This window comes from Microcaecilia unicolor, chromosome 6 (assembly GCF_901765095.1).
Source record: "Microcaecilia unicolor chromosome 6, aMicUni1.1, whole genome shotgun sequence".
In the NCBI taxonomy this organism is placed as follows: Eukaryota; Metazoa; Chordata; class Amphibia; order Gymnophiona; family Siphonopidae; genus Microcaecilia; species Microcaecilia unicolor.
In genome coordinates, this window is record NC_044036.1 from 315,748,446 (window position 1) to 315,773,656 (window position 25,211).

Sequence of the window (25,211 nt, forward strand, 5' to 3'; positions counted from 1 at the left end):
AAATGCAAGGTCTTTACTGTGTATACTGATTACACAGTCTTTCGGGGTAAGGCCTTAGTGCTGCAGTGGAACTGACCTTGGCAGCTTTATCAGAAGGATAAAGTTCACTGGTGTGTTTAGGAAAATCAGTCTCTCTAGCACCTCTCAGAGCGATCTATCCACCAACAAGTCTTGTGTTCTTCTCCCTTCTTTCTTCCTCTTCAGTCCAACATTGGCATCTTTCTGGGTCAGGTGATACCTATGGACCATCACAAACGGTGTCCAGCAGAATTCATGGTGGACAATGCAAGGCCTTGTGATAGCAGCAAAGAAAGTCATGAGGCTGATGGTAGCAATCTCCTTCTGGGTTCACATATAGTCCCGGAGGCACTGTCTCTATGAAGTAAGCTCCTCCGCGCTTCCCAGGAGATAACTGGAGGCTAGTCTGCAGTAAACCGTGTGTACTTGGATGAAGTCATAATGTGTATGTCAAATAGTAATTTTCCTTTGTGAAAAGCTGGTTTCTGATGGTTTCAGATGTATTCAGGGCACAGGCTGTAGAATCCATATTAGTTGGTAAAAGATGGCTCAGGCTTAGCAGGCCTCAGACCAGCAAAGGTGAGATAGTAAGAAAATACCCCTACAGATGTAGTAACAGCGATTAGCGTATGAGGGTTTAAAAAAGATTTGGATGAGTTCCTGGAGGAAAAGTCTATAGTCTGCTATTGAGACAGACATGGGGAAGCTATTGCTTGCCATGGGAGTGGTAGCATGGAATGTCACTATTTGGGTTTCTGCCAGGTACTTGTGACCTGGCTTGGCCATTGGTTGGAAACAGAATATTGGGCAAGATGGACCATTGGTTTGACCCAGTCTGTTTATTCTTATGTACTTACAATAATCGGCTTGGGGGGGGGGGTTAGAGAGCTGCCCAAGCTCTGACAAGCCCCCGTAGTCCTCATTGGTTCACATTCACACAACCAAACTTTTTCAGCTGCAGTTTTGGCAGGACTCTAACACTGATGCCTTTCCAGATTAATGTAATAAACAGAAATAAATCAAAACACAGAAAAGAAAATTATGCCTTTTTTATTAGCTTAACTTAATACATCTTTTGATTTGCTTTCAAAGGTAACCTTTCTTTAAGATCTGAAATAAGCTAATTTGAACAAATATTCTCTATATATAAAAGGCACCACCAACGTTCTATGAAGTGTGAAGGGGGAGAGATATCCGGTTTCCCCATGAGTGTCTGCCCCGCCCTCCCTCTCTCTGTAACACAAACGGTGAAGGAAAACACAGCAAAGCAGGAAATCAAATCGCTCTCTCTGTAACAGTGAAGGACTCAGAGGGGGGAGGGGAGAGGGGAGAGGGGAGAGAGGGCAGAAGCCCTCACTATATCTGTAACACAAACACAGCACAGCAGGAAACAACACTGAAGGACTCGACTCCGAGGGGGGAGGGGACAGCACAGGGGAAGGGAGAGAGGGCAGAGGGCAGGGACACACACACTCCCACATGCACACAGAAGAAAACCTTGCTAGCCCCCGTTTCATTTGCATCAGAAACGGGGCTTTTTTACTAGTAGAATATAAAGTGAACAGGGAGAGCTGTATGGCAGATAAGAGCGTAATAAAGCAGTAAAACTGTATGGGTTATAGTGGGATAGAAAGCCCAGATCTTTAAGACCTTCCTGGCACTTCTTACATTGAATGATAGACACCATAGAATAGATGATCTATTACTTTCTAGTACTGTTTTGTTTTTTTTGGGTGGCTGCGATGTTAAAAATTCACACCCTGGGTAGTTTTACACTGAAAACTGCGTTCAAGAAATAAGAGCTGTAGAAATGGATTTTGGGGCCCTTCCAAGACCGACACAAATAAAAGGCTTATGTACAAAAAAAGGGCTGCACTAAAGTGATCACTGCTGCTTTAAGAACTGGGCTGAGCCTCAGCCTCGCACGTCCCCACCCCTGGCAGCGCGCGCTGATTCCCCCGATATAGCGCGATGGCAGCCACCACCGCCAGCATCACGTCCGAAGACCTGCGGGAGAAGCTGAGCTGCGCGATCTGCCTGGAGCTGTACAAGGACCCGGGCACCGTCCCTTGCGGCCACAGCTTCTGCCGGCCCTGCGTGTCGGGCCACTGGGACAGCGAGGAGCAGGCGCAAGGCTGGGCCGGAACCTTTAGCTGCCCCACTTGTCGCCAATGCTATCAGAAGCGACCCGAGTTGGAGCGCAGCGTGGCCCTGAACAACTTGGTAGAGGAGGTGCAGGCAGCCTCCACCGGCGGCAGCCACGAATCGGCATTCACGTCCGGCCCCTCCTCTCCCGGCCAGGCAGCAGCGGCCGGGCCCCGCTGCGCCAGGCACGACCGCCCGCTGCAGCTCTACTGCAGCACCGAGAAGCGCTGCATCTGCTACGAGTGCACGGTGCGGGAGTGTCAGGAGCACAAGCGGGTGCTGGCTGGTGACGAGCGACGAGCCCGGGAGGTAACCGCCAGCGCGATCCCCCCCTGTACAGCAAGTCAACTTTTGCACTATCTTTCAGAGTACAGTTCTTGGGAGAGGAAATAAGAGGAGGGTCAAGACTTTTGCGGGAGGAGGGCAGGATAGAAATCCCATAGCATTACTACTACCATAGGAGCCACCTTTTTAACATTATTGGGGGTGCTAACCCCAGTGGAAATAACCCCTCCCTGGACACATACAAGGAATTTATTCAATATTGGGGGTGCGCAAGCACCCACAGAGTCGGCTCCTATGATTACTACTACCACTTAACATTTCTAGAGCGCTACTAGGGTTACGCAGCGCTGTACAGTTTAACAAAGAAGGACAGGCCCTGCTCAAAGGAGTTTACAATCTAAAGGACTGTGGTAGCCGTGTTAGCCCACTCTTAAGGTTATCAAGGATCTGGGGTTCCTAGCCCATTATAAACCATAAAGCTGTATGTCTCTGTTGATCACCCTCCCCTCACCTATCCACACCCACCCTGTTAGAATATCAATGATATGCTTTGATGTCCCCATGCATACTTCCTTCCCACCCTGTCAGACTGTCATAGTAATGCTTGAATGTTTTCACTTATATACACTGTCAGCTAGCTCATTTGCTTATTTCCGATCTGAGGAAGAAGGGCAACCTTCGAAAGCTAATCAAGAAATGTATTAAGTTATGTCCAATAAAAAAGGTATCATCTTATTTTCTTTTCCATGTTTTATTTTGTTTGATTTCTATTGATAATCTAAAGGACGAAATGTCAAGTTGGGGCAGCCTAGATTTCCTGAATAGAGGTATAGTGGTTAGGTATAGTGGCAGAAAAGCTATGGTGGAAAGGGAAGAAGGAATTTGACAACATAACAATGTTTATGGATTTTGTCTGCGGTATAAAAATTACTAAAATTCTGAAGGAGGAGGGATTAAAGATTTAACAAAAAATATCTAGGGACACAGACAGAACACGAATGTGCTGCTCGGTACTTTTTTTTTTTTTTTTGTTATATTTGTACCCCGCGCTTTCCCACTCATGGCAGGCTCAATGCGGCTTACATGGGGCAATGGAGGGTTAAGTGACTTGCCCAGAGTCACAAGGAGCTGCCTGTTGAAAGTCCTTCTCGTTTAACTCAGGCTTTTTGTCTGGCCCTTGTTAAGAAGGTCACACTATTTTCTGTGATTTTTAGTCTTCCCCTGCCACCAGTCCCCAACCATTTAGAAGAGCTGAAGGTTCCAAAAACCCGCTTAGTGCCTGTTTCATCAGCTTGAGAGGGGTAGGTGAGGCTATAAGTAGTCTGGTCTCATGTTAAACACGCCAGAAATTTGGTAAGGTGCCCCAAAGCCAGCTAGTAGGGTGTATCGTCATGGGGACCCAGACCAAATGCTCTGTGCCCCCCCCCCCCCACAGTCATTGGAACTGACTCTGTGAGTGCTGTGGGTGCTTGAGCACCCCCAATATTGAGAAAATTCCTTGTATGTGTCCAGAGAGGGGTCATTTCCATTGGGCTTATCACCCCCAATAATTTTGAAAAGGTGGCTCCTATGCCCCCAGTAGTAGTGCAACAGGCAAAACCAGTCAGGTGAAGGGTGAAATGACAGTCACAAGGTGCATCACTGAGAGAAGCAGGATTTGGAACCCGGATTTGCTGGTTCTCAGATCACTAGACTCCACAGAGTGATTACTTTCAAAATATCTGAAATCCTTTTGAGTTGCAATACTGTTAAACGAGTTTACAAACATAGCTGTAGTGTCGTAATTATCTATTGCCCGTGTTTATCTTATTCTTGCTGTACACCATCTTGGGTGAATTTCTTGAAAAAGACAGTAAATAAATCCTAATGAATAAATACATAAAGAACATATGAGTTTTGAACTGATTGTCCCACTATCTGGCATTAAGGGTCTGATGATAAGCAATTGTGCATGCCACAACCCCCCCCCCCCCCCCCCCCCCACACACACACCCACCCGCCGAACAAATCTAGGTTTAGTGTTCTGGCTTGTTTCTGATGGGCGCCACCAACATACTCGTTTCTTATGCCTCTCTTGCCCTCTAGATAGTTACAAATTATGTCATGGTATTATCCAGCCATACAGCCCCTATGCTGTGGCTTTAAATTCTTAACCTGTACAGTTTTACAGGACCATACAGTTACTTTCTGTTTTCAACATCTGTGACTTGTAATGTTGCTTTATGTCACTCTTTCCCCTTCAATGCATTTCCCTTGTTTGGCCAGCAGGTGGTGTTTATCCTCTGCTTTATAACTGTAGTAGAGGTCTGTTTTCCTTTCAGCTTAGTCTCCCAAAGAAAGAGGAAAACACCAGGGAGAAAGTAACCTTGTCCTTCAGTACCATTGGCCAGCAACCCCTTAGTGCTAGTGCTCTGGGCCCTGAAGCCTAAGATCAAGCCAGAGTGTGCACTGCTGGAATTTCTCCAGTCATCAGAGTGGGAGTGTGGAGAGTGAAGACATCTGCATTGAGTTATTTTTCTTGAACTCCCCAGATACTATTTAGGTAGTAAGAAGTGTTTAGTTAGTTTTAATGTTGATTCCTGATATTTTACCTGTTACTGTTCTGCCTTTTATATGATAATAAACTTAATAGTTTGTTAGGTCTTTTGTCCTGGACTGACTAAGTATCCTGGTGGTTTGGGTTCTCGGTCTGTGTGTGTTTCCTAGGAACTGTGGGACCCCTGAGATTGTGGCCCCAGTGTCCTTAGAAATCACCAGGGAAATAACTTGCAGGTAGGAGACTCACCCAGAGTCAAGCGGGACCCAGTCAGTGGGTGGAGGGTATGCCAGTGTAGGAGCACGTGTGCAGGTGTGAGTGGGCCTGGGCAGTGCTGAGTGGCCACAGGGTTAACCCCAAGTGGGTGTTAGGGGCAGGGCTTAGGCATTATGTAACAATATCATTTTTAAAATTTTATTTGGACAGTTCTTTATTTCATACAGTTGTCATTATATACATAGTAACATAGTAGATGACGGCAGAAAAAGACCTTCACGGTCCATCCAGTCTGCCCAACAAGATAAACTCATATGTGCTACTTTTTGTGTATACCTTACCTTGATTTGTACCTGTCCTCTTCAGGGCACAGACCGTATAAGTCTGCCCAGCACTATCCCTGCCTCCCAACCACCAGCTCTGGCACAGACCATATAAGTCTGCCCAGCACTATCCCCGCCTCCCAACCACCAGTCCCGCCTCCCACCACCGGCTCTGGCACAGATTGTATAAGTCTGCCCAGCACTATCCCCGCCTCCCAACCACCAGCCCCGCCTCCCACCACCGGCTCTGGCACAGACCATATAAGTCTGCCCAGCACTATCCCCGCCTCCCAACCACCAGCCCCGCCTCCCAACCACCGGCTCTGGCACAGACCGTATAAGTCTGCCCAGCACTATCCCCGCCTCCCAACCACCAGCTCTGGCACAGACCATATAAGTCTGCCCAGCACTATCCCCGCCTCCCAACCACCAGTCCCGCCTCCCACCACCGGCTCTGGCACAGATTGTATAAGTCTGCCCAGCACTATCCCCGCCTCCCAACCACCAGCCCCGCCTCCCACCACCGGCTCTGGCACAGACCGTATAAGTCTGCCCAGCATTATCCCCGCCTCCCAACCACCAGCCCCGCCTCCCACCATCGGCTCTTGCACAGACCGTATAAGTCTGCCCAGCACTATCCCTGCCTCCCAACCACCAGCCCCGCCTCCCAACCACCGGCTCTGGCACAGACCGTATAAGTCTGCCCAGCACTATCCCTGCCTCCCAACCACCAGTCCCGCCTCCCACCACCGGCTCTGGCACAGACTGTATAAGTCTGCCCAGCACTATCCTCGCCTCCCACCACCGGCTCTGGCACAGACCGTATAAGTCTGCCCAGCATTATCCCCGCCTCCCAACCACCAGCCCCGCCTCCCACCACCGGCTCTGGCACAGACCATATAAGTCTGCCCAGCACTATCCCTGCCTCCCAACCACCAGTCCCGCCTCCCACCACCGGCTCTGGCACAGACTGTATAAGTCTGCCCAGCACTATCCTCGCCTCCCACCACCGGCTCTGGCACAGACCGTATAAGTCTGCCCAGCACTATCCCCGCCTCCCAACCACCAATACCACTTTATTTCTCATTCCAGTAGTGAACTCTCCATACCTGACTGCTTAATTTACTCTGTCACTTATGAACTTTAATGCAATACCACTTTGTATTTCTCAATCCGGAAATGGTGATCGCCATCACGGCATAATGTAAGCCACATTGAGCCTGGAAATAGGTGGGGAAATGTGGGATACAATTGCAACAAATAAATAAATATGTGCATGTACCAACCAGTTTTATAAAATAAGTTTTAAATCTTATGAAGATGTATAAAAAGAGTCCATGTGCTCATCAAAAAGTACTTCCTGCCCAGAGGCTTGCTGTGGTATGGTATTAGGAAGCCTGCTAGCTCACCACTGCCATTCATATAAAGAAGGGGTGGGTTTCAGCCAAGGTATGTGGAAGTTTCTATCTGCAGACCAACACACACTAAAGCCTGGATTCTGATTTCACTACAGGACACACTAAAGGAGAGACTACTGAAGAACGAAAGCCAGTTAAAATGTACAAAAGCAGAGATTCAGAAATTAGAAACTCAGATGACCACCTACAGGGTAAGTATTAGGGTGTACACATAGTAAGCGTCTTGTTTTGCAAATAATTTCAGTCCTGTGCTTAAATGTAATACATAGTAACATAGTCAAGAAAAATTTCAGGAAGTATTTTTTCACGGAGAGAGTGGTGGATGCTTGGAATGGCTTCCCGCGGGAGGTGGTGGCGATGAAAACGGTAACTGAATTCAAACATGCGTGGGATAAACATAAAGGAATCCTGTTCAGAAGGAATGGATCCTCAGAAGCTTAGCCGAGATTAGGTGGTGGGAGGCAGGGTTGGTGGTTGGGAGGCGGGGATAGTGCTGGGCAGACTTATATGGTCTGTGCCAGAGCCAGTGGTGGGAGGCGGGGCTGGTGGTTGGGAGGCGGGGATAGTGCTGGGCAGACTTATATGGTCTGTGCCAGAGCCAGTGGTGGGAGGCGGGGCTGGTGGTTGGGAGGCGGGGATAGTGCTGGGCAGACTTATACAGTCTGTGCCAGAGCTAGTGGTGGGAGGCGGGGCTGGTGGTTGGGAGGTGGAGATAGTGCTGGGCAGACTTATGTCTGTGCCAGAACCGGTGGTGGGAGGCAGGGCTGGTGGTTGGGAGGCAGAGATAGTGCTGGGCAGACTTATACGGTCTGTGCCAGAGCCGGTGGTGGGAGACGGGGCTGGTGGTTGGGAGGTGGAGATAGTGCTGGGCAGACTTATGTCTGTGCCAGAACCGGTGGTGGGAGGCAGGGCTGGTGGTTGGGAGGCAGAGATAGTGCTGGGCAGACTTATACGGTCTGTGCCAGAGCCAGTGGTGGGAGGCGGGGCTGGTGGTTGGGAGGCGGGGATAGTGCTGGGCAGACTTATACAGTCTGTGCCAGAGCCGGTGGTGGGAGGCGGAGCTGGTGGTTGGGAGGAGGGGATAGTGCTGGGCAGACTTATACGGTCTGTGCCAGAGCCGGTGGTGGGAGGCGGAGCTGGTGGTTGGGAGGAGGGGATAGTGCTGGGCAGACTTATACGGTCTGTGCCAGAGCCGGTGGTGGGAGGCGGAGCTGGTGGTTGGGAGGAGGGGATAGTGCTGGGCAGACTTATACGATCTGTGCCCTGAAAATGACAGATACAAATCAAGGTAAGGTATACACAAAAAGTAGCACATATGAGTTTATCTTGTTGGGCAGACTGGATGGACCGTGCAGGTCTTTTTCTGCCGTCATCTACTATGTTACAGTGACCAGTATCACTTGCTCCACCCATTGGCTCCGCTTGCTGTGTGATCATAGTCTCTGTTTGACTTCCAATAGCTTTCCTCCCAGGTCCTTACTATCATTTTGTCCCATACAGGGCCCTTATTGGGGGCGGGAAGATTCTTGCCCTGGGCTCTGTGGTAGCTTTTATTCCCAGCAGGATTTTCTGTATCTGAACACCACTGGGCCAAGAGTTTCAGTGCAGAGGAGACTCAAATACAGTTGCCTCTTTCTCCTCTCCCTCCCACTCTTCAATATTAGGTAGGGACCAGCTCCGGGATACTTACCCCAGGCCATACAACTAACTCCTTATGGTCAGCCCTTGTCCCTCACATTTACATTGCAATATTGGTTCTTCCGCAGTGAGGTGACTCCAAGCACCCACTGTTTTGTCAAAAGAAACATTTCTTTATATTTCCTTGGAACTTCAAGCTTCATCTTTTTTCTCAGTGGATAAAGTATTGCGGCTGCCATATTCATTTTTTTTGTTACATTTGTACCCCGCGCTTTCCCACTCATGGCGGGCTCAATGCGACTTACATGGGGCAATATTATATAAAAATGTGGGTCAACAAACTGATACGCTTTTGTTGATCTACTCAATACATCTCTGACTAGCTGGTAACTGGTGACTCTTAAGTTTATTAGTTAAAATCTTACTTGGAGCATGTCTAGAAGGGTTTGCTTTTTTTTTTTTTTTGCCTTGCTAGGTTTTCCTTTTTCCTCTAGCTCAGCCAGAACCAGGTCTGGGATTCTAGTGCCACGAGTTCTCAGAGGGCCCAAATTAAAAGGCATTTTTTTGTATTTGGTTTTAATTTGCTTCTTTGAAACTAGAGAGCCTTTGCAACTGCTTAATACAATTAAAACAAACAAACAAAAAAACCCAAGACATCCCAAACTGTAGGTCATGATCCCAAATGGAGTTGCAAAATTTGCATTTGGGGTTATGACCTGGGTGAGCTGTCTATAGAAATGCCATTTTGGCATGCAATTCCAGCATCGCATGCTTTCTGTGACTGCGATGATGGGCTTGTGACCACAGAAAGTTTAATAAGTGCTGTAAGCCAAAGCCCGTTCTCTAAGATTTGCAATTTCACAGTACTACCATCCAGGCAGTTTAATAAATATACTTTGCTGTATCTGTGCATTTTTGTTTAGGACACCTCTGAGAGATCTATAAGTGGGATTTCAGTTAGGTTTGACCAGTTGCAGAAAGCCTTTGAGGTGTGCAAAACTCTGGTAGTACAAAGTATGGAGATGGAAACAGCGACTGCCCTGGAGCAGGCAAAGAAGAAGCATGCAGTGCTGCAGAGCAGACTGGATTCACTGGGCCAGTACCAGCAGCAGGCCGAAGAGCTGTGCCAACATGCTGATGATGTAACATTCCTAGAGGTATGTAGTCAGTGGTGTGCTGGTAAATGTTTAACAACAGGCTCTCTCCCGGTCCATCTCTGCACCTCCCCCCATCAAATTGCAGAGCTGGCTGTAGCCAGGGAGAGAGCCTGGGGAGGGGGGGTGGGGGAATGCATTACTCCAGAAAAAAAAAAAATTAAATGATCCCAGGTTCCAATCTAATTCATGTTTAATGTGGGATAAAATGCCATAAATAAATAAATATAAACTTTTAATGTTGAGCACCTGATTCTCAAAGTGGACATATTCCAAACACTATAATGAAAATAAAATGATGTTTTCTACCTTTGTTAGGGTTACCATTCGTCCGGATTTCCCCGGACATGTCCTCTTTTTGAGGGCGCCGTGGGGAGTCCGGGCGGATTTCTTAATTTGCTGGCTTTGTCCGGGTTTCTCCAAGACTCCTGAGACTCCTCCCGTCCGTCGTCCTCCTATGCACGCACGCAACGTGCAGCAGCGTCCGTGCGTGTGCACTGCTAGCCAGCCTGCCCCAGTCAGCTGATGTTAGTTGTAATGATGATCCTCCCTCTGAGTCCCGCCTTCCGTCCTGCACGCAGGCAGGCGCAGTGCAGGGCTTCAGTGCTACTGCCAGCCTTGTCCCAAGTTGTCCGCTATTCGAACAATGTGGGGTGCTTTCCGAGTGACAGTCCAGAGACTGCGGCCGCTGTCTATCGCTGTTACTGCTGCTCGGCGCTATGCTGCGCGGGTCAGTGCTGTCTGGGGTCGGTAGTGTGCTGTGCTGAGCTTCTGAAGGGACTTTCACCAGCTTGCCCGTAGCTGATTTTTTACCTAACTGCTACTTCTACCTACTCTACCTTTCTCAAATGAGAGTGGGACAGTCGCTTGACACTTTTCCTAGACCTTTCCCAGCTGCTTCACACTCCCCCATCTCCCTTGCCTAGAGCCTATCAGAGAGCTGCTACAGGGGAGTGCATCAATTCAAACCACCCTCTAACAAGGAGGTTGGATGAAAACAGGTGACGGAGTGAGCCTAGTCCATTATATGGGCTGAAGCCAGTAGGCGGAGCTTGCCGCCGTTTTAGTTCACCCAAAACAATAGCAAAAGATTAGTAGTAGAAATAACGGACTGCCTATTCGTGTAAAAAGTCTAAAGCTGTACGAGTTGTATAGACAGTGCTTTAAAAGGTGGAGAAAAATATATTTTACTAATTTGACTGCTTTTTAATTTATTGAAAGCTTCCCATATCTAGATATTTATATCATGAAATAAAAATTGAAAATCACTAAGGGGGTCTTTTAATAAGTTGCGCTCATGTTTTTAGCACTCGCTAAAAATAGGCATGCAGTAAACATTAGAGACGCCAATGTATTCCTATGGGCGCCTCTAACGTTTAGTGCGCACTAAAAACGTGAGCGCGCCTTAGTAAAAGACCCCTTTAAACAGCTTTAAAAAATTATTGTAGCTGGTAGAAAAAGCAGTTTTAAACTCTGTATTTTGTTCTAATTTTTCGACACTGTTCTATACAATACAGATGGCCAAATTATGGTGACGATATCCTGTTTCCTGATGGGTTCATCTTAACTGTTGTTGTAATCTGGCCTTGGGAAGCCTGAATATGTGACAGGGGGCAAAATGAGGATTCGAAAGGGACGTGGTGTGGGCGGGGAAGGGGGTGTGGTGTGGGGTGGGGAAGGGGGTGTGGTGTGGGTGGGGCATGGGCGGGGCAGGGGGGCGTGACATGTGTCCTCTTTTTCAGAGGACAAAATATGGTAACCCTAACCTTTGTTGTCTGGTGACTTTGTTTTTCTGATTATGTTGGCCCAGTATTCAATTCTGCTGCTATCTGTCCTCTTAACTCCGTTTCCAGGGCTTCCTTTCCATTTATTTCTTTACCTTCCACCTTTCTTCTTAATTTCTTGCCCTACATCCGTAAGTAAAAGCTGGGCCCTCCGCAGACTTGACTGTCCAGTGGATCCAGCTTCTGCCTATTTTCTTCATCTATGTGCAGCTTTTCGCCTCTTCCTTTTCCCTCATCTCCTTCCTCACTCTTCCCTCCCCTCCATCCATGTCCAGCATTTCTTCTCTCTCCCTTCCCTCTCCTCCATCCACCCATGTCCAACAACTTTCCTCTCCCCTGCCCTCCCCTCCATCCACCCATGTCCAGCAACTCTCCTCTCCCCTGCCCTCCCTCCATCCATCCATATCAGCGATTCTTTTCTCTCCCCTGCCCCCCCTCCAGCCATCCATACCCAGCGATTCTGTTCTCTCCCCTGCCCCCTCCATCCATCCATATCAGCAGCTGTCCTCTCTCTCCTGCCCTCCCCTCCCCTCCTCTCCATATCCAGCAATTACTCCTCTCTCCCTGGGCCCTGCCTTCCCATACATCTCCATCGATGGCTTCGATGCTCCTCTCTCCCCTGCCCTCCCACTCCAATGTCCACCTGCCCGCCCTCTTCTCCCCCCAACATCCCTCTTTTTGCTCCTGCCGCCCAGGGGGATTTAAATCGTTGATTTACCTCCGTCGCAGCAGCCGCAGTGAAAGCCCATCTCTAGCCTTTCCAATGTCCACCTGCCCATCCTCTTCTCCCTTCCTTCATCCCTATTTTGCTCCTGCCGCCCTGGGGGATTTAAATCATTGATTTACCTCCGTCGCAGCAGCCGCAGTGAAAGCCCGTCTCTAGCCTTCCCTTCGTTTCCTGTTGGTGACCCGCCCTTGCGGAAAGAGGAAATGACGTCAGAAGAAGGCGGGACACTAACGGGAACAAAGGGAAGACTAGAGACGGGCTTTCACTGTGGCTGCTGCGATGGAGGTAAATCAACGCTTTAACCCCCCCCCCCCAGAGCGGCGGGAGGTGAGGTAAGCATGGCTTGTGGCACCCTCCTACCATGCTTACCTCACTTACCGCCGGGTTGCGCCGCCCCTGGGAGCCCAACCGGCTCGCAAGAGCTAATTTAACCAGTGCGAGCCGGCTCCAGCACACCACTGTATGTAGTCCTGTGACAGTAATAGCAGTACATACTTTTTTATATACCGTCAAATGCTAAGAGTTCTAGACGGTTTAAAAAAACATGGCGTTAAACCAAAAAAATAAAATGGCAACAAACAATAAAAATATAAATCATAAAACCTACTTTTTAAAATGCCACGTTTTAAGTCGTTTGCAGAAGCACAAATCTTGTTCTGACCTCAGTCATACAGGGAGAGAATTCCATAGTTGTGGGGCCACAGCTGCAGGATAGTTTCTCATGAGAAGGTGACATTCGAATACGGGAAAGTAATGACAGATCTAAATGTATTAAAACGAAGCTGTCTACGTGGTCCATTTTGGGTCATTTGCTGTTTAGAAGCATGGGCTAATGCTTGGCAGTTAAGCATTAATATGGAGTAATGTAGGATGATCTTATTTAAATCAGAACATTTATAATTCCGCTTCACCTCAAATTGGCTCAAAGCAGATAACAATAAAAAAAAAAAAAGAGCAATAAGTAATCAAAGAGGAAGGGCTCTAGGCCCAGACAGTGCACCTTAAAGAAAATAATCCCACTAATATCATTGCAGCTAAGCTTTAGAAAAATATTGGTCAAATAAGTTTTCAAATAATATCTGAAGATGAGGAGATGATTGTCAATTTCTCTCAGTGCATAAATACATAAGTATTGCCATACTGGGACAGACCAAAGGTCCATCGAGCCCAGCATCCTGTTTCCAACAGTGGCCAATCCAGGTCACAAGTACCTGGCAGAAAAACAAAGAATAACAACATTCCATGTAGAACCCCAAAGAGTAGCAAGATTCTAGAATTCTAAAGAACAACAAGATTCCATGCAGAATTTCAAAGTGTAGCAACATTCCATGTAGAACCTCGAAGAGTAGCAAGATTCCATTCAGAATCCCAAGTACATAAGTATTGCAACAGTGGGACAGACCAAAAGGTCCATCAAGCCCAGGATCCTGTTTCCAACAGTGGCCAATCCAGGTCATAAATACCTGGCATGATCCCAAAAAAGTACAAAACATTTTATGCTTCTTATCCTATAAATAAGTAGTGTATTTTCCCCAAGTCCATTTTAATGATGGTCTATGGACTTTTCCTATAGGAAGCAGTCCAAACCTTTTTAAAACCCCACTAAGCTAACTGCCTTTACCACATTCTCTGGCAACGAATTCCAGAGTTTAATGACACGTTGAGTGAAGAATTTTCTCTGATTCGTTTTACATTTACTACTTTGTAGCTTCATTGAATGCCCCCTAGTCCTAGTATTTTTGGAAAGAGTAAACAAATGATTCACGTCTACCCGTTCCACTCCACTCATTATTTTATAGACCTCTATCATATCTCCCCTCAGCCATCTTTTCTCCAGACGCTTCAGCCTTTCCACATAGGGAAGTCCCATCCCATTTATCATTTTCATTGACCTTCTCTGCACCTTTTCTAATTCCAGTGTGGAAGCTTATGCCATAGATCAGGACCTCTACCTCGTATAGACCTTGATCTAGTGGTTGCTTTCCAGCTCCATGAATTAATAGGGATTGTTAAACAAATTCTGTTGAAGAATACAAACAAATGAACTAAGATACTTTAGTGCTAGGCCATATATGGACAAAAGAAAGAAGCTTGAACTCAACTGTGGCTCTTAATAGGAAGCCAGTGCACCTTTTCAAGAAATGGAGTAGCATGATCTGTTGATTTGCCTCCAAAAATCAATTTGACCACAGCGTTCTGTAGGTTGGGGTGCAAAAATGCAAAGGAGCTGAATGCGATAGGAGGTGAGAGGCTGATGTGCACAGGCCACGAAAGGGACCTTGGGGGTGATAGTGTTTGAGAATCTCAAGGTGACACAATCAGCGTGACAAGGCGTTGGCCTAGAAGGATGCTAGGCTGTACTGGAGGGGGGGCATAAGCAGCTGAAAATAGGAGGTGATAATGCCCCTCTAGAAGTCACTGGTGAGAATGCATTTATAGTACCGTATTCAGTTTTGGAGGCTTTATCTTTCCAAGGATGTAAAAAGACAATTGCTTATCATCAGACCTTTAGTGCCAGATATGGGACAATCACTTCAAAACTCATGCATTCTTTATGTATTTATTCATTAGGATTTATTTACTGTCTTTTTCAAGAAATTCACCCAAGATAGGAAGCAGAGAGTAGGATTGCGTGGCCAGTATTCTCAGTGGAGGAGGGTAGTTAGTGGGGTCCCGCAGGGGTCTGTGCTGGGTCCGTTGCTTTTTAATGTATTTATAAATGACCTAGAGATGGGAATAACTAGTGAGGTAATTAAATTCGCCGATGACACAAAATTATTCAGGGTCGTCAAGTCGCAGGAGGAATGTGAACGATTACAGGAGGACCTTGCGAGACTGGGAGAATGGGCGTGCAAGTGGCAGATGAAGTTCAATGTTGACAAGTGCAAAGTGATGCATGTGGGTAAGAGGAACCCGAATTATAGCTACGTCTTGCAAGGTTCCGCGTTAGGAGTTACGGATCAAGAAAGGGATCTGGGTGTCGTCGTCGATGATACGCTGAAACCTTCTGCTCAGTGTGCTGCTGCGGCTAGGAAAGCGAATAGAATGTTGGGTGTTATTAGGAAGGGTATGGAGTCCAGGTGTGCGGATGTTATAATGCCGTTGTATCGCTCCATGGTGCGACCGCACCTGGAGTATTGTGTTCAATACTGGTCTCCGTATCTCAAAAAAGATATAGTAGAATTGGAAAAGGTACAGCGAAGGGCGACGAAAATGATAGTGGGGATGGGACGACTTTCCTATGAAGAGAGGCTGAGAAGGCTAGGGCTTTTCAGCTTGGAGAAGAGACGGCTGAGGGGAGATATGATAGAAGTGTATAAAATAATGAGTGGAATGGATCGGGTGGATGTGAAGCGACTGTTCACGCTATCCAAAAATACTAGGACTAGAGGGCATGAGTTGAAGCTACAGTGTGGTAAATTTAAAACGAATCGGAGAAAATTTTTCTTCACCCAACGTGTAATTAGACTCTGGAATTCGTTGCCGGAGAACGTGGTACGGGCGGTTAGCTTGACGGAGTTTAAAAAGGGGTTAGATAGATTCCTAAAGGACAAGTCCATAGACCGCTATTAAATGGACTTAGAAAAATTCCGCATTTTTAGGTATAACTTGTATGGAATGTTTTTACGTTTAGGGAGCGTGCCAGGTGCCCTTGACCTGGATTGGCCACTGTCGGTGACAGGATGCTGGGCTAGATGGACCTTTGGTCTTTCCCAGTATGGCACTACTTATGTACTTATGTACTTATGATGGTGTACAACAAGAATAAGATGAACACGGGCAATAGATAATTACGACACTACAGCTATGTTTGTAAACTCGTTTCACAGTATTGCAACTCAAAAAGGATTTCAGATATTTAGAAACTAATCACTCTGTGGAGTCTAGTGATCTGAGAACCAGCAAATCCAGGTTCCAAATCCTGCTTCTCTCACTGATGCACCTTGTGACTCATTTCACCCTTCACTATCAATTATAATGTTCTATTACGTATTGTGTTGACATTGAAAAATAGAATACCATGCCATACTTTGTATTGTTAGTTGAATATTCTTACTGCTGTATTTGCCTATTGCTCATGTTTGATCTATTCTTACTGTACACTGCCTTGAGTGAATTCCTTCAAAAGACGGTAAATAAATCCTAATAAATAAATAAATAGTACCTGAACCTAACTGGTTTTGCCTGTTGCATTAATACTGGTTGGGGGGGGGGGGGGGGGCAGCAGAGCATTTGTTCTGGACCGCCATGGAGATGCAGGCTTTGGGGCACCTTACCAAACTGTTGTTCAGAGGAAAGTGACCAGATATGTACGTGGTCTGCACTGGAAAACATACGAGAAGAGATTTGAATATGTATACCCTAGAGGAGAGAAGGGACAGGGGAGATATGATACAGACATTCAAATTCTTAACAGATAGTGTAATGAAATGCCTAGTCACCCGCCTGGAGTTACCCCACAGTCACTCGGAGGATCTATCCCCAGCACAGCTCGGGTCTGCCTGCATCTGCCGTTTGTGCTGTACACTATCACCCTCCTCCCACCGACTGGGTCCCAACCGCCTCTGGGCGAGTGTCCTGCACTCAGATTATTCCCAGTGATTTCTAGGTTACTGGAGGCCACACTCCTAGTGGTCCAACAGTTACCAGAAAGCACTCACAGACCCAACACACAAACCACCAGGATTCTTTATCAGTCCAGACAGCAGAGACAATAAACTGAGTAGTGTTTATTGTCTTAAAAATATTGAACAATGAACAAAAAGTGCAATCAGCAAACAACAGGTAACTGAAATATGGATCAATTATAAAACTATCTAAACATTTGTGTACTTTCTAAAAAGTACGTGGGAAAATCGGGACATATCTGTTCACCGAGCCTCAGCAAAGAGATCTGTCTGTCTTTTCTCCCTGGCTAAGACTGGGGGAAAAGCCAGCTTCTGGGTCAATCAGAGCCCAGAACAACAAGTTTTAAAAATAGCTGGTTACATCACTGCAGGCATTTCCTTTATTTGTGTTAACTAAAGAAGGAAAGGTCAGTTCTTTGTAACAGCCTAAACATAACATGCACCACCTGCTGGTCAAACTACAGAAATACACTTCAAGAATTAATTAAGGTAGTTTTACAGGCTTAAAACACACTGTAACCAGATTCATAAAGGTGAAGGATAAACACAGAGGTTCCCTATATGGTTTGAAGGTAAATAGAATAAAAATACAGAGCATATTCAGTGATCTCTTCCAGCCAGGAGCCCCCCTAGTCCTTTCTTCCCTCTTGACCTCTACCTGCCTCGCTCTGGCTGAGGCATTAGTGCCATGTATTTCTTGTGCTGGAGCGGTTTGGATTGTATGGATCAGTACCCTGCCTCTGCCTTCACTCGGCTCTACCTCGATTGGACCTGTCTTATGCCCAATGGAGTTCCTGTTTCTTTTCTTCTCTTCCTTTCGCCCTCTCTCCTGTCTTACTTACCTAGTTTATTATATTCTTGTAATTTATCTACTTTGTTCAATTCTGTGTAAACCGCTCTGGGTGGTATATCAAAAGATGAATAAATTTGAAATCTGATTTTCATTCACAGTAAAACTTAAGTAACTTAACATTTAAAAGCATAATAAGTTTAAAAAGAGGCCATGGGTGCACTGAGAGTGGTCTGGGCTCCCCACCTGGCCTGCTGTCCGACTCATCCCCTACCACCACTGCAGCCAACATCCCCGCAGCCCCGGCCCTACCTGAATGGCCCTAGTGTTCTCTGCAGAGGGGAGGGATCATGTTCTTTCCTGCCCGCTGCACTGCCACCACCGCTTGCCAGCACCACCGTGTTTTCAAAATGGTGGTAGAGGCTTCCTCTGGTGGTCTCGACAGTCTTGGCTGCCATTTTTAAAGTACAGCGGTAATAGCGGCAGCACAATGGGCAGGAAATATGTCCCCCCCCTCCCACAGAGGCCTCTAGATCACCAGGTGGGACTGGGGAGGGCTGTAGTGTGTGGCAGGCATCCGGGCAGAGTCTCTGGGCCCCCTAGATCCTCTGGGTCCTTGGGCACTGCCCGGTTGCCCCAATGGTCAGTCCGCCCCTGAAAGAGGCATGGGGGAGGGGAATAGACTGCACAGAGCATCAGTTACAACCCTAAAGACAAGGGGGGAAGAAATCAGACATATTCGCAGGTACAACCCTGGCTGTCTTTCTGGGCAGAATGGATGGGCCATTTGGCCTTTACCTGCGTCAATTACTATGTTACTGTGTTTTCCCTTAAAGGAAAAGTCACAGTATGAGATGTAATATACTTTGTGAATCAGCACATGCTATAATTCTATGGCAAGACTGAAATGAGATAAAGAAAGATACAGGGTCATCACAGGTGTGGGCTATCATGGTGAGTCTACGAGCACACAAGCCCAAAAGGGTACCATTTTGTTCAACAACTTCACTAGAAAAGGAATGACCTCAATCTCAAGATTCAACTCTGAAAGATATCAACTGTCACAGGGCTGCAAAAAGGAGAATGAGAGTCCAGTCAGAAGAGACAAGACTTCCCTCATACAAAACTTTGGAAATGTCTTTTTATAAAATAGATAGAAATGTAAAAGGTGAAGTATGTCATTCACAAGTCATGAGTAGCTATACACACTGTAAATATGCTCTTTGGCCTTGAACTAAAGGAACTGGGGGCTGGTAGGAAGAAGGGTTAATATACAAGACCATGTATAGATTTTACTGTTGATTGGTCTGGATTATTACTGTTATGTATTGTAGTCCAAAGGTGTTTTATGCATTAACCGGTAAATTTAAATTTTCTGGAATGAAATATGCACTCAGTCCACCTGGAGTAGGACTTAATCTCAACAGCATGAAGGGATGTTTGACCTAGGGTTGGTGATGAACTGACCTTGTGCTCTACGCTGGTGGAACAGCTGCCTATAGCCTGGCAGAAGATGAGCCTTCCATCCTGGGCATGCCTCGTTGCCCCTTATTTGTTTATAACATTTAGAAACCCACTTCATCCTAAGTGGTATACAGATTCAAGATTCAAACACGTAACATCTCACACAATTACAGATTTACAAACACTAAGTCTTAACTAGCAAAGGTGTGCGGAAATAAACGAGTTTTCAATGCATTTTTAAATTGCTGCAAAGTTGAACACACCTGCAAATGGCCAGGAAGATTGTTTCACATCAGTGGCCTCGCTACAGAAAAAGCAGTTGTCCTGGTTTCCGTTTAATGTATATCAGCTGGTGATGGTACTTGGAGAGATCTTGCACCCCTTAGTACCCCAATCGCCTCTGTGTGAAGCCCTTACAAACCTTCATGATGGACTCTCAAATGGACACAGAATTAATCCTCTGTAGGAGCTGGAGGGTAATGCAGTGGGCCTTCAGCCTCTATCAGTCTGTGTGACATTGGGTTTAGTTGGCATGCACACAAAAATGTGTATAAACCTCCCAAAGTTGGAAGGCAGCACTTTTGAGTCCTTAGAAATGGTTTTGTGGTGCAACAGAATCAGAGTATTAGAAATTTGTAGTCATCTTTCCCTTCTCTTTCCCTTAACAGGCATTTTCACTCCTTCCACCCCTTGGGAACTCAAAATCTTTACCCAATATTATGTTTAATAACATGAGTAAGGTGGAGGCTGTAACAGCAGTCCTTTCTGAGCTCTCCAGACTGATCGAGAAAGAACTTCCAAACACACTGCATCCTGGGGAAGCCAGTGATAAAATACAAGGTAGGACCCTTTTCCCTTCTGACCTTCACCCCATTCAGACTCTGGAGGTTGGTACTCTTTCATTAGCAATGCCTTATAGGTGACCCAAAATTCAAGTGGGAGTTGAACAAGAGGCTGGACCTCTGCAAGGTGCTGGAAATGTGAATTAGAGGGAGTGGAGGCAAAGTGAGGACCCACAGAGAAACTAGCTAATGTACGATTCAGATAACGTTCTGGCAGTGATCAAGACTGTATAGTGCTGTTTGGTTTTTCAGATGTCAGCTTTTTCCTTTTGTTATTTAGTAGGGCAATTTGCTTGTGTCTTGGTTTTCTCACAGACTATAGACAGGCTTGCTTAACCTTAGTGATGGGCTATAAACTTTAAAAAGTGTCTGTTTGTTTGTTTCAAACAGGCTTTTAACATAACACAGGGACATTTTCAGTGAAGGACCACAATGAGTGATAAGTAAAGAGGTTACAAAGAGCAAGTGATGAATATTAAAAAAAAAAAAAAAAACCAAGAAACAGAATTATGTGAAGGTGACCTTAGAGGTCAGAGTTGAAGAATACCAGATAAGTAAGAGAGAAAATATAAGGCATTACGTGATTGGACAAAATTAAGCTTCAGTTTTCAGCCTGGGTACCTTTTGTACTAGGTCAGAATCTGACAGCTTCCGAAGGGAAAACACAGAGAGAAAGAGAGAGATTGATTTTATTTTCCTTATACTGAAATTTGGACTGATATAAATAAGAATTCAATTTTCTGTAACACTGGGATAAAAGAATTGTTATTGTAATCATTTATTTACTCTAATAAATTTTAGCATTATTATAAAAGAGAAAAAACTGAACTCTAAAGTGTTTTTCCTTTGATAAAAGGGCTTGGTTTTTTACGGTATATAGGAGGGAGGGTGAACTTAAACGCAAAAGAGAATGGCAAAGACTTCAGCAAATGATGGAGGAACTCTAAAGGGGTCTGAGACACATTCCAGGGAAGGGGGAGGGGAATTAGGATATATATTAAGTGGGGGGAGGGAAGGAGGGGTTCTTGGGGGTAATATGGATCCTTTCACCAGTGAAAGAAAGGAGAATAATAAATATGGGGGGGGAAAAAAAAGGGGCAAAATAGAGGGAATTGGTTATAGGAAATAGTTGGGACTAAAAGGGAGGGATGGTGGGTGTGTGCTAATAGGCAGTTAGAAAGCTTGTATGTTGAGATAAAGTTAAGAGACAGGCACAAAATTGTTGTAAATTTTAGGGTTGATGATGACAAATGTACACATAAGAAAAATGCAATAAAAATTTAAAGTAAAAAAAAAGGGCTTGGTTTTTTTCTAGTCTCTTCTGTTCAGCTCCCTTTAGAGGCAAGAAGGGAGTGCCCTATATAAACAAGACATTGATGGAACACTGGCCACACCTATGAAAATCACAGCGTGGATAGAAGTTATGTAGCAGAGATGAGATCTGGTCTTTTCTCTCTAGCAGCACAAGCACCTTGACCTGGGGAACTAGGTTCGATTCCCACTGCAGCTCCTTGTGACTCTGGGCAAGTCACTTAACCCTCCATTGCCCCTGGTACAAAATAAGTGCCTGAATATATGTAAACCGCTTTGAATGTAGTTGCAAAAACGTCAGAAAGGCAGTATATCAAGACCCATTTCCCTTTCCCTATTTGAGATTCTACATGGAATGTTAAGATTCTGTTGCTGCTATTGGAGATTCTACATGGAATGTTGCAATTCCACTATTCAGACTCACAGAAACAGAAGCCTGCGCGACCGCGTTGCTGATCTGCAAGGGCAGGTCTCTACACAGAATGTTGCCAGTGGAGGAGTAGCTTAGTGGTTAGTGGAGTGGACTTTGATCCTGGGGAACTGAGTTCAATTCCCACTGCAGCTCCTTGTGACTCTGGGCAAGTCACTTAACCTCCATTGCCCCGGGTAAAAATAAGTACCTGTATATACTATGTAAACTGCTTTGAATGTAGTTGCAAAAACCACAGAAAGGCAACCTATCAAGTCCCATTTCCCCTTATAAAGTCACCACACATGGAGACGTACAAACATTGTGCCTGTTTGTTCGTGGCCTGGGATGAAGTTGGTGCAGAGTAACAGTTTATGCACTTTTTAAATGACATGATTAGGTGTAAATGTAGTTGGTTTGTTTTACCCCCCACTTTCTGCAGGATTTGTGTCTTTATAAAAGAGGCTGCAAATAGGCACCATTTTGCCCTCTTAATCCAGGTGACCAGTTATAAAATTACTCTCAAGAGGCTGCAAATAGGGACCTTTTTGCCCTCTTAATCCAGGTGACCAGTTTTAAAATTACTCTCTTTTTGTGCAGGCCGAGGTAGAGATTTATTGTTGCTTTTCTTTGCTCTCGCTCTGCTGCGCCATTCTTCCTTTGCCCTTTTCTAATTTTACCTTACATTTTTAATGGTTCTTATACCACTTCTCTCTCTTTTCTGTCCCTTCTTACCCATTTTGCTTTTAGATTTTTTTCCTTCTTTTTTCTTGTATATCCCTTTATCTTCTCTTTTGTTTTCTCCCCCCCCCCCCCCCCCCCGAGTTGGGTCCACAAGTCTTCCTGTTGTCAGTTCTTTTGGGCATGCTTTCTTCTGTTTTCCAAGCTCCGAGTTAACACTACTCATATGGGCGTTTAATTTACAAATTTGCCTTTTTTGCTAATGATTTAGAAGTAGGCCCATTTTTTTCTCATATTTTTCATAGGTACAACTATTTCTTTTTTTTTTTTTAATGTTTATTTTACAACAGTTTGTCTGTTCACTATCAGAGGGGGCTCAGTTTGCTCTGCTCCTTCCCAGGGCTGCCGAGGGGAGGGCAAGATTCCCTGGCCCCAACCTCCAAGGGGGACCCTGTACCAGAAAGGCTTCCAAAGGCAGGCAGAAGGTTCTGCTCCCTTGGTCTGTCTCTCTCCTGCTCTTATGTCCTGGGACCCAGGTTAACCCAGGTCCTGCCACACAGGAGCAGCAGAGTGACAGAACCAAGGGAGGAGCAGATGCAGAGCCAGTAGTGGGAGGCAGGGATAGTGCTAGGCAGACTTATATGGTCTGTGCCAGAGCCGGTGGTGGGAGGCGGGGCTGGTGGTTGGGAGGCGGGGATAGTGCTAGGCAGACTTATACGGTCTGTGCCAGAGCTGGTGGTGGGAGGCGGGGTTGGGGGGCGGGGATAGTGCTGAGCAGACTTCTACGGTCTGTGCCCTGAAAAAGACAGGTACAAATCAAGGTAAGGTATACACAAAAAGTGGCACATATGAGTTTATCTTGTTGGGCAGACTGGATGGACCGTGCAGGTCTTTTTCTGCCGTCATCTACTATGTTACTATGTGGGGTAGCAGGAGCGGCCCTGTCCCAGGCTAGGCTCTCTCTCTCAGCGGCCCCGCTCCTTCCACTCCAAAATTTGACTGCCCACTTATTCTAGTGAAGGTAAGCACAGCATTAAAAATAAATTAAGCCATCCGACTTTGAGTCCTTTTAAAACAGATTGGCGCTAAGAAAATGCAGGCATAATTTTCCCTGTTCTCCTGCTTGTACCTTGTATTTCGTGGTGCTTCAGATGTGATCCCTGACTGGGGTTTGGTGACTTGGTATGAAGGAGGTGGGGGGGGGGGGGGGCTGAATCCAAGTGGATATTTCATGAACTAGGGGAAATGTGAGTCTTGTAGATAGAAAACACTATTGCTGTAGCTTGAGTGCATTATTTCTTCTCCACTGCTGGAGGACAACTCCTGTGCTCCACTTTAACAACTTCTGCATGTTGTCTTCTCTCTCCATTGTAGTTTTGAGTGATGACTTTCTTCTATCTATTCTTTCTGCAGGATCAGAATCCAAGACAAATGCTGCAGTGAAGTCGGAGCCATCCTTTAGCCCCAAGTCTGAGCTGAGGACGCAGCTGTTCCACAGTAAGAGGCTTATTCTGTACCGCAGGGACAGGGACGGGCATGCTGGCACTGTCTTATCAGATGCACTCTGTGCCTCTGTAATTAAAGTAACATTTCAGCCTAGCAAATTCCAGAACTGGGTAGTGTTGAAATGGCATTGAAGAGTACAGAGCATTAATTGTAGTGTTCTCTCAGAAGGTTAAAAAAAAAAAAAAAAGCTCAATTAATGATTCTATTTCTGAAAATCTGAAGCTTTTTGAGAATAGGAAAGGAAACTAAGGATGAAGTCCCTTCGATCAAAACCTAACGCCTGTGTTCCTTTCACTGCAGATTATCGGAATCTGACCTTTGACCCAAACACAGCACATAAGTACATCCAGCTGTCGAAAGGGAACCAGGAAGCCACGCACATGATATCTGTAACAACACGTTGCCCAGTTCACCCGGAGAGATTTGAGTCATGCTGGCAGGTGCTCTGTACAGAGAGCTTTGGGGAAGGCTGCCATTATTGGGAGGTTAAGGTCTCAGACTATTTTGTCTATGTAGGCATGGCATATGGCAATATTGAGAGAAAGAAGAAGTGCAAAACAGCAACCATTGGGCGGAATGCGTCATCCTGGTCCCTACAGCTGCAGCACAACTGCCACACGGCATGGACAAATGGTAAGGAATGGAAGCTGGATGCACCTTTGTATTCATGCATTGGGGTCTACTTGGATTTCTCGGCTGGCACCCTTTCGTTTTATGGCATCAAGGACAAGATGGAGCTACTGCACACATTCCACTGTGTCTTTTCTGCACCCCTCTACCCAGCCTTCTGGATTGGTGAAGATGTGGCAGTCACTCTTTGCCAGGTACCATGATCTGGCAACTATGTCATCATCAACAATATAGTTTATTATAATTTACTATACCGCTCAAACTGAAACCAGTGTGAAGCAGTTTACAAATGTAATATACAGCAAGAAAAGAACTCCATAAATTATAGGACAAACACTACCAAGGGATAATAATTTGGGGTAAGGTACATAGTAACATAACATAGTAACAGGGCCGCTGAGAGACTTGGCCGGGCGCGGGGCAAGGCCGTCCCGCCTCCACCCCACCCCCGTCGCTCCTCCTGCCGCTGCCGCCTGCGATCTTACCTGCCTGCCTTCACGGCTCCGGGCCCCCTGCATTCAAGGCGACAGTTGCAGATCGCCTCTTTTCTGGCCTTCCCTTCCTGTGTCCCACCCTCGTCTGATGTAACTTCTGGTTTCCGCGAGGGCGGGACACAGGGAGGGAAGGTCGGAAGGGAGGCGATCTGTGACTGCCGCTTCGAATGCAGGGGGCCAGGAGCTGAGGAGGCAGGCAGGTGAGACTGGGA

At 46.2% G+C, this 25,211-nt stretch overlaps 1 protein-coding gene across 1 annotated transcript; it reads left to right on the plus strand.

The window, feature by feature from the left end:
• The first annotated feature begins 1,967 nt into the window (after window positions 1-1,967).
• TRIM65 (tripartite motif containing 65) lies at window positions 1,968-24,873 on the plus strand. The gene is made up of 6 exons (XM_030208234.1): window positions 1,968-2,472; window positions 7,037-7,132; window positions 9,503-9,736; window positions 19,795-19,966; window positions 23,783-23,866; window positions 24,176-24,873. Exons 1-6 carry the CDS (start codon window positions 1,990-1,992, stop codon window positions 24,706-24,708), a joined length of 1,602 nt encoding a protein of 533 aa, XP_030064094.1. The 5' UTR covers window positions 1,968-1,989; the 3' UTR covers window positions 24,709-24,873.
• Window positions 24,874-25,211: the final 338 nt, after the last annotated feature.

Coding starts and splice junctions, on each gene's coding strand:
- TRIM65 (XM_030208234.1), top strand. CDS start 1,990: ATGGCAGCCACCACCGCCAGCATCACGTCCGAAGACCTGCGGGAGAAG. Junction 2,473..7,036: donor ACGAGCGACGAGCCCGGGAG/GTAACCGCCAGC, acceptor ATTTCACTACAG/GACACACTAAAGGAGAGACT. Junction 19,967..23,782: donor AGCCAGTGATAAAATACAAG/GTAGGACCCTTT, acceptor TTCTTTCTGCAG/GATCAGAATCCAAGACAAAT.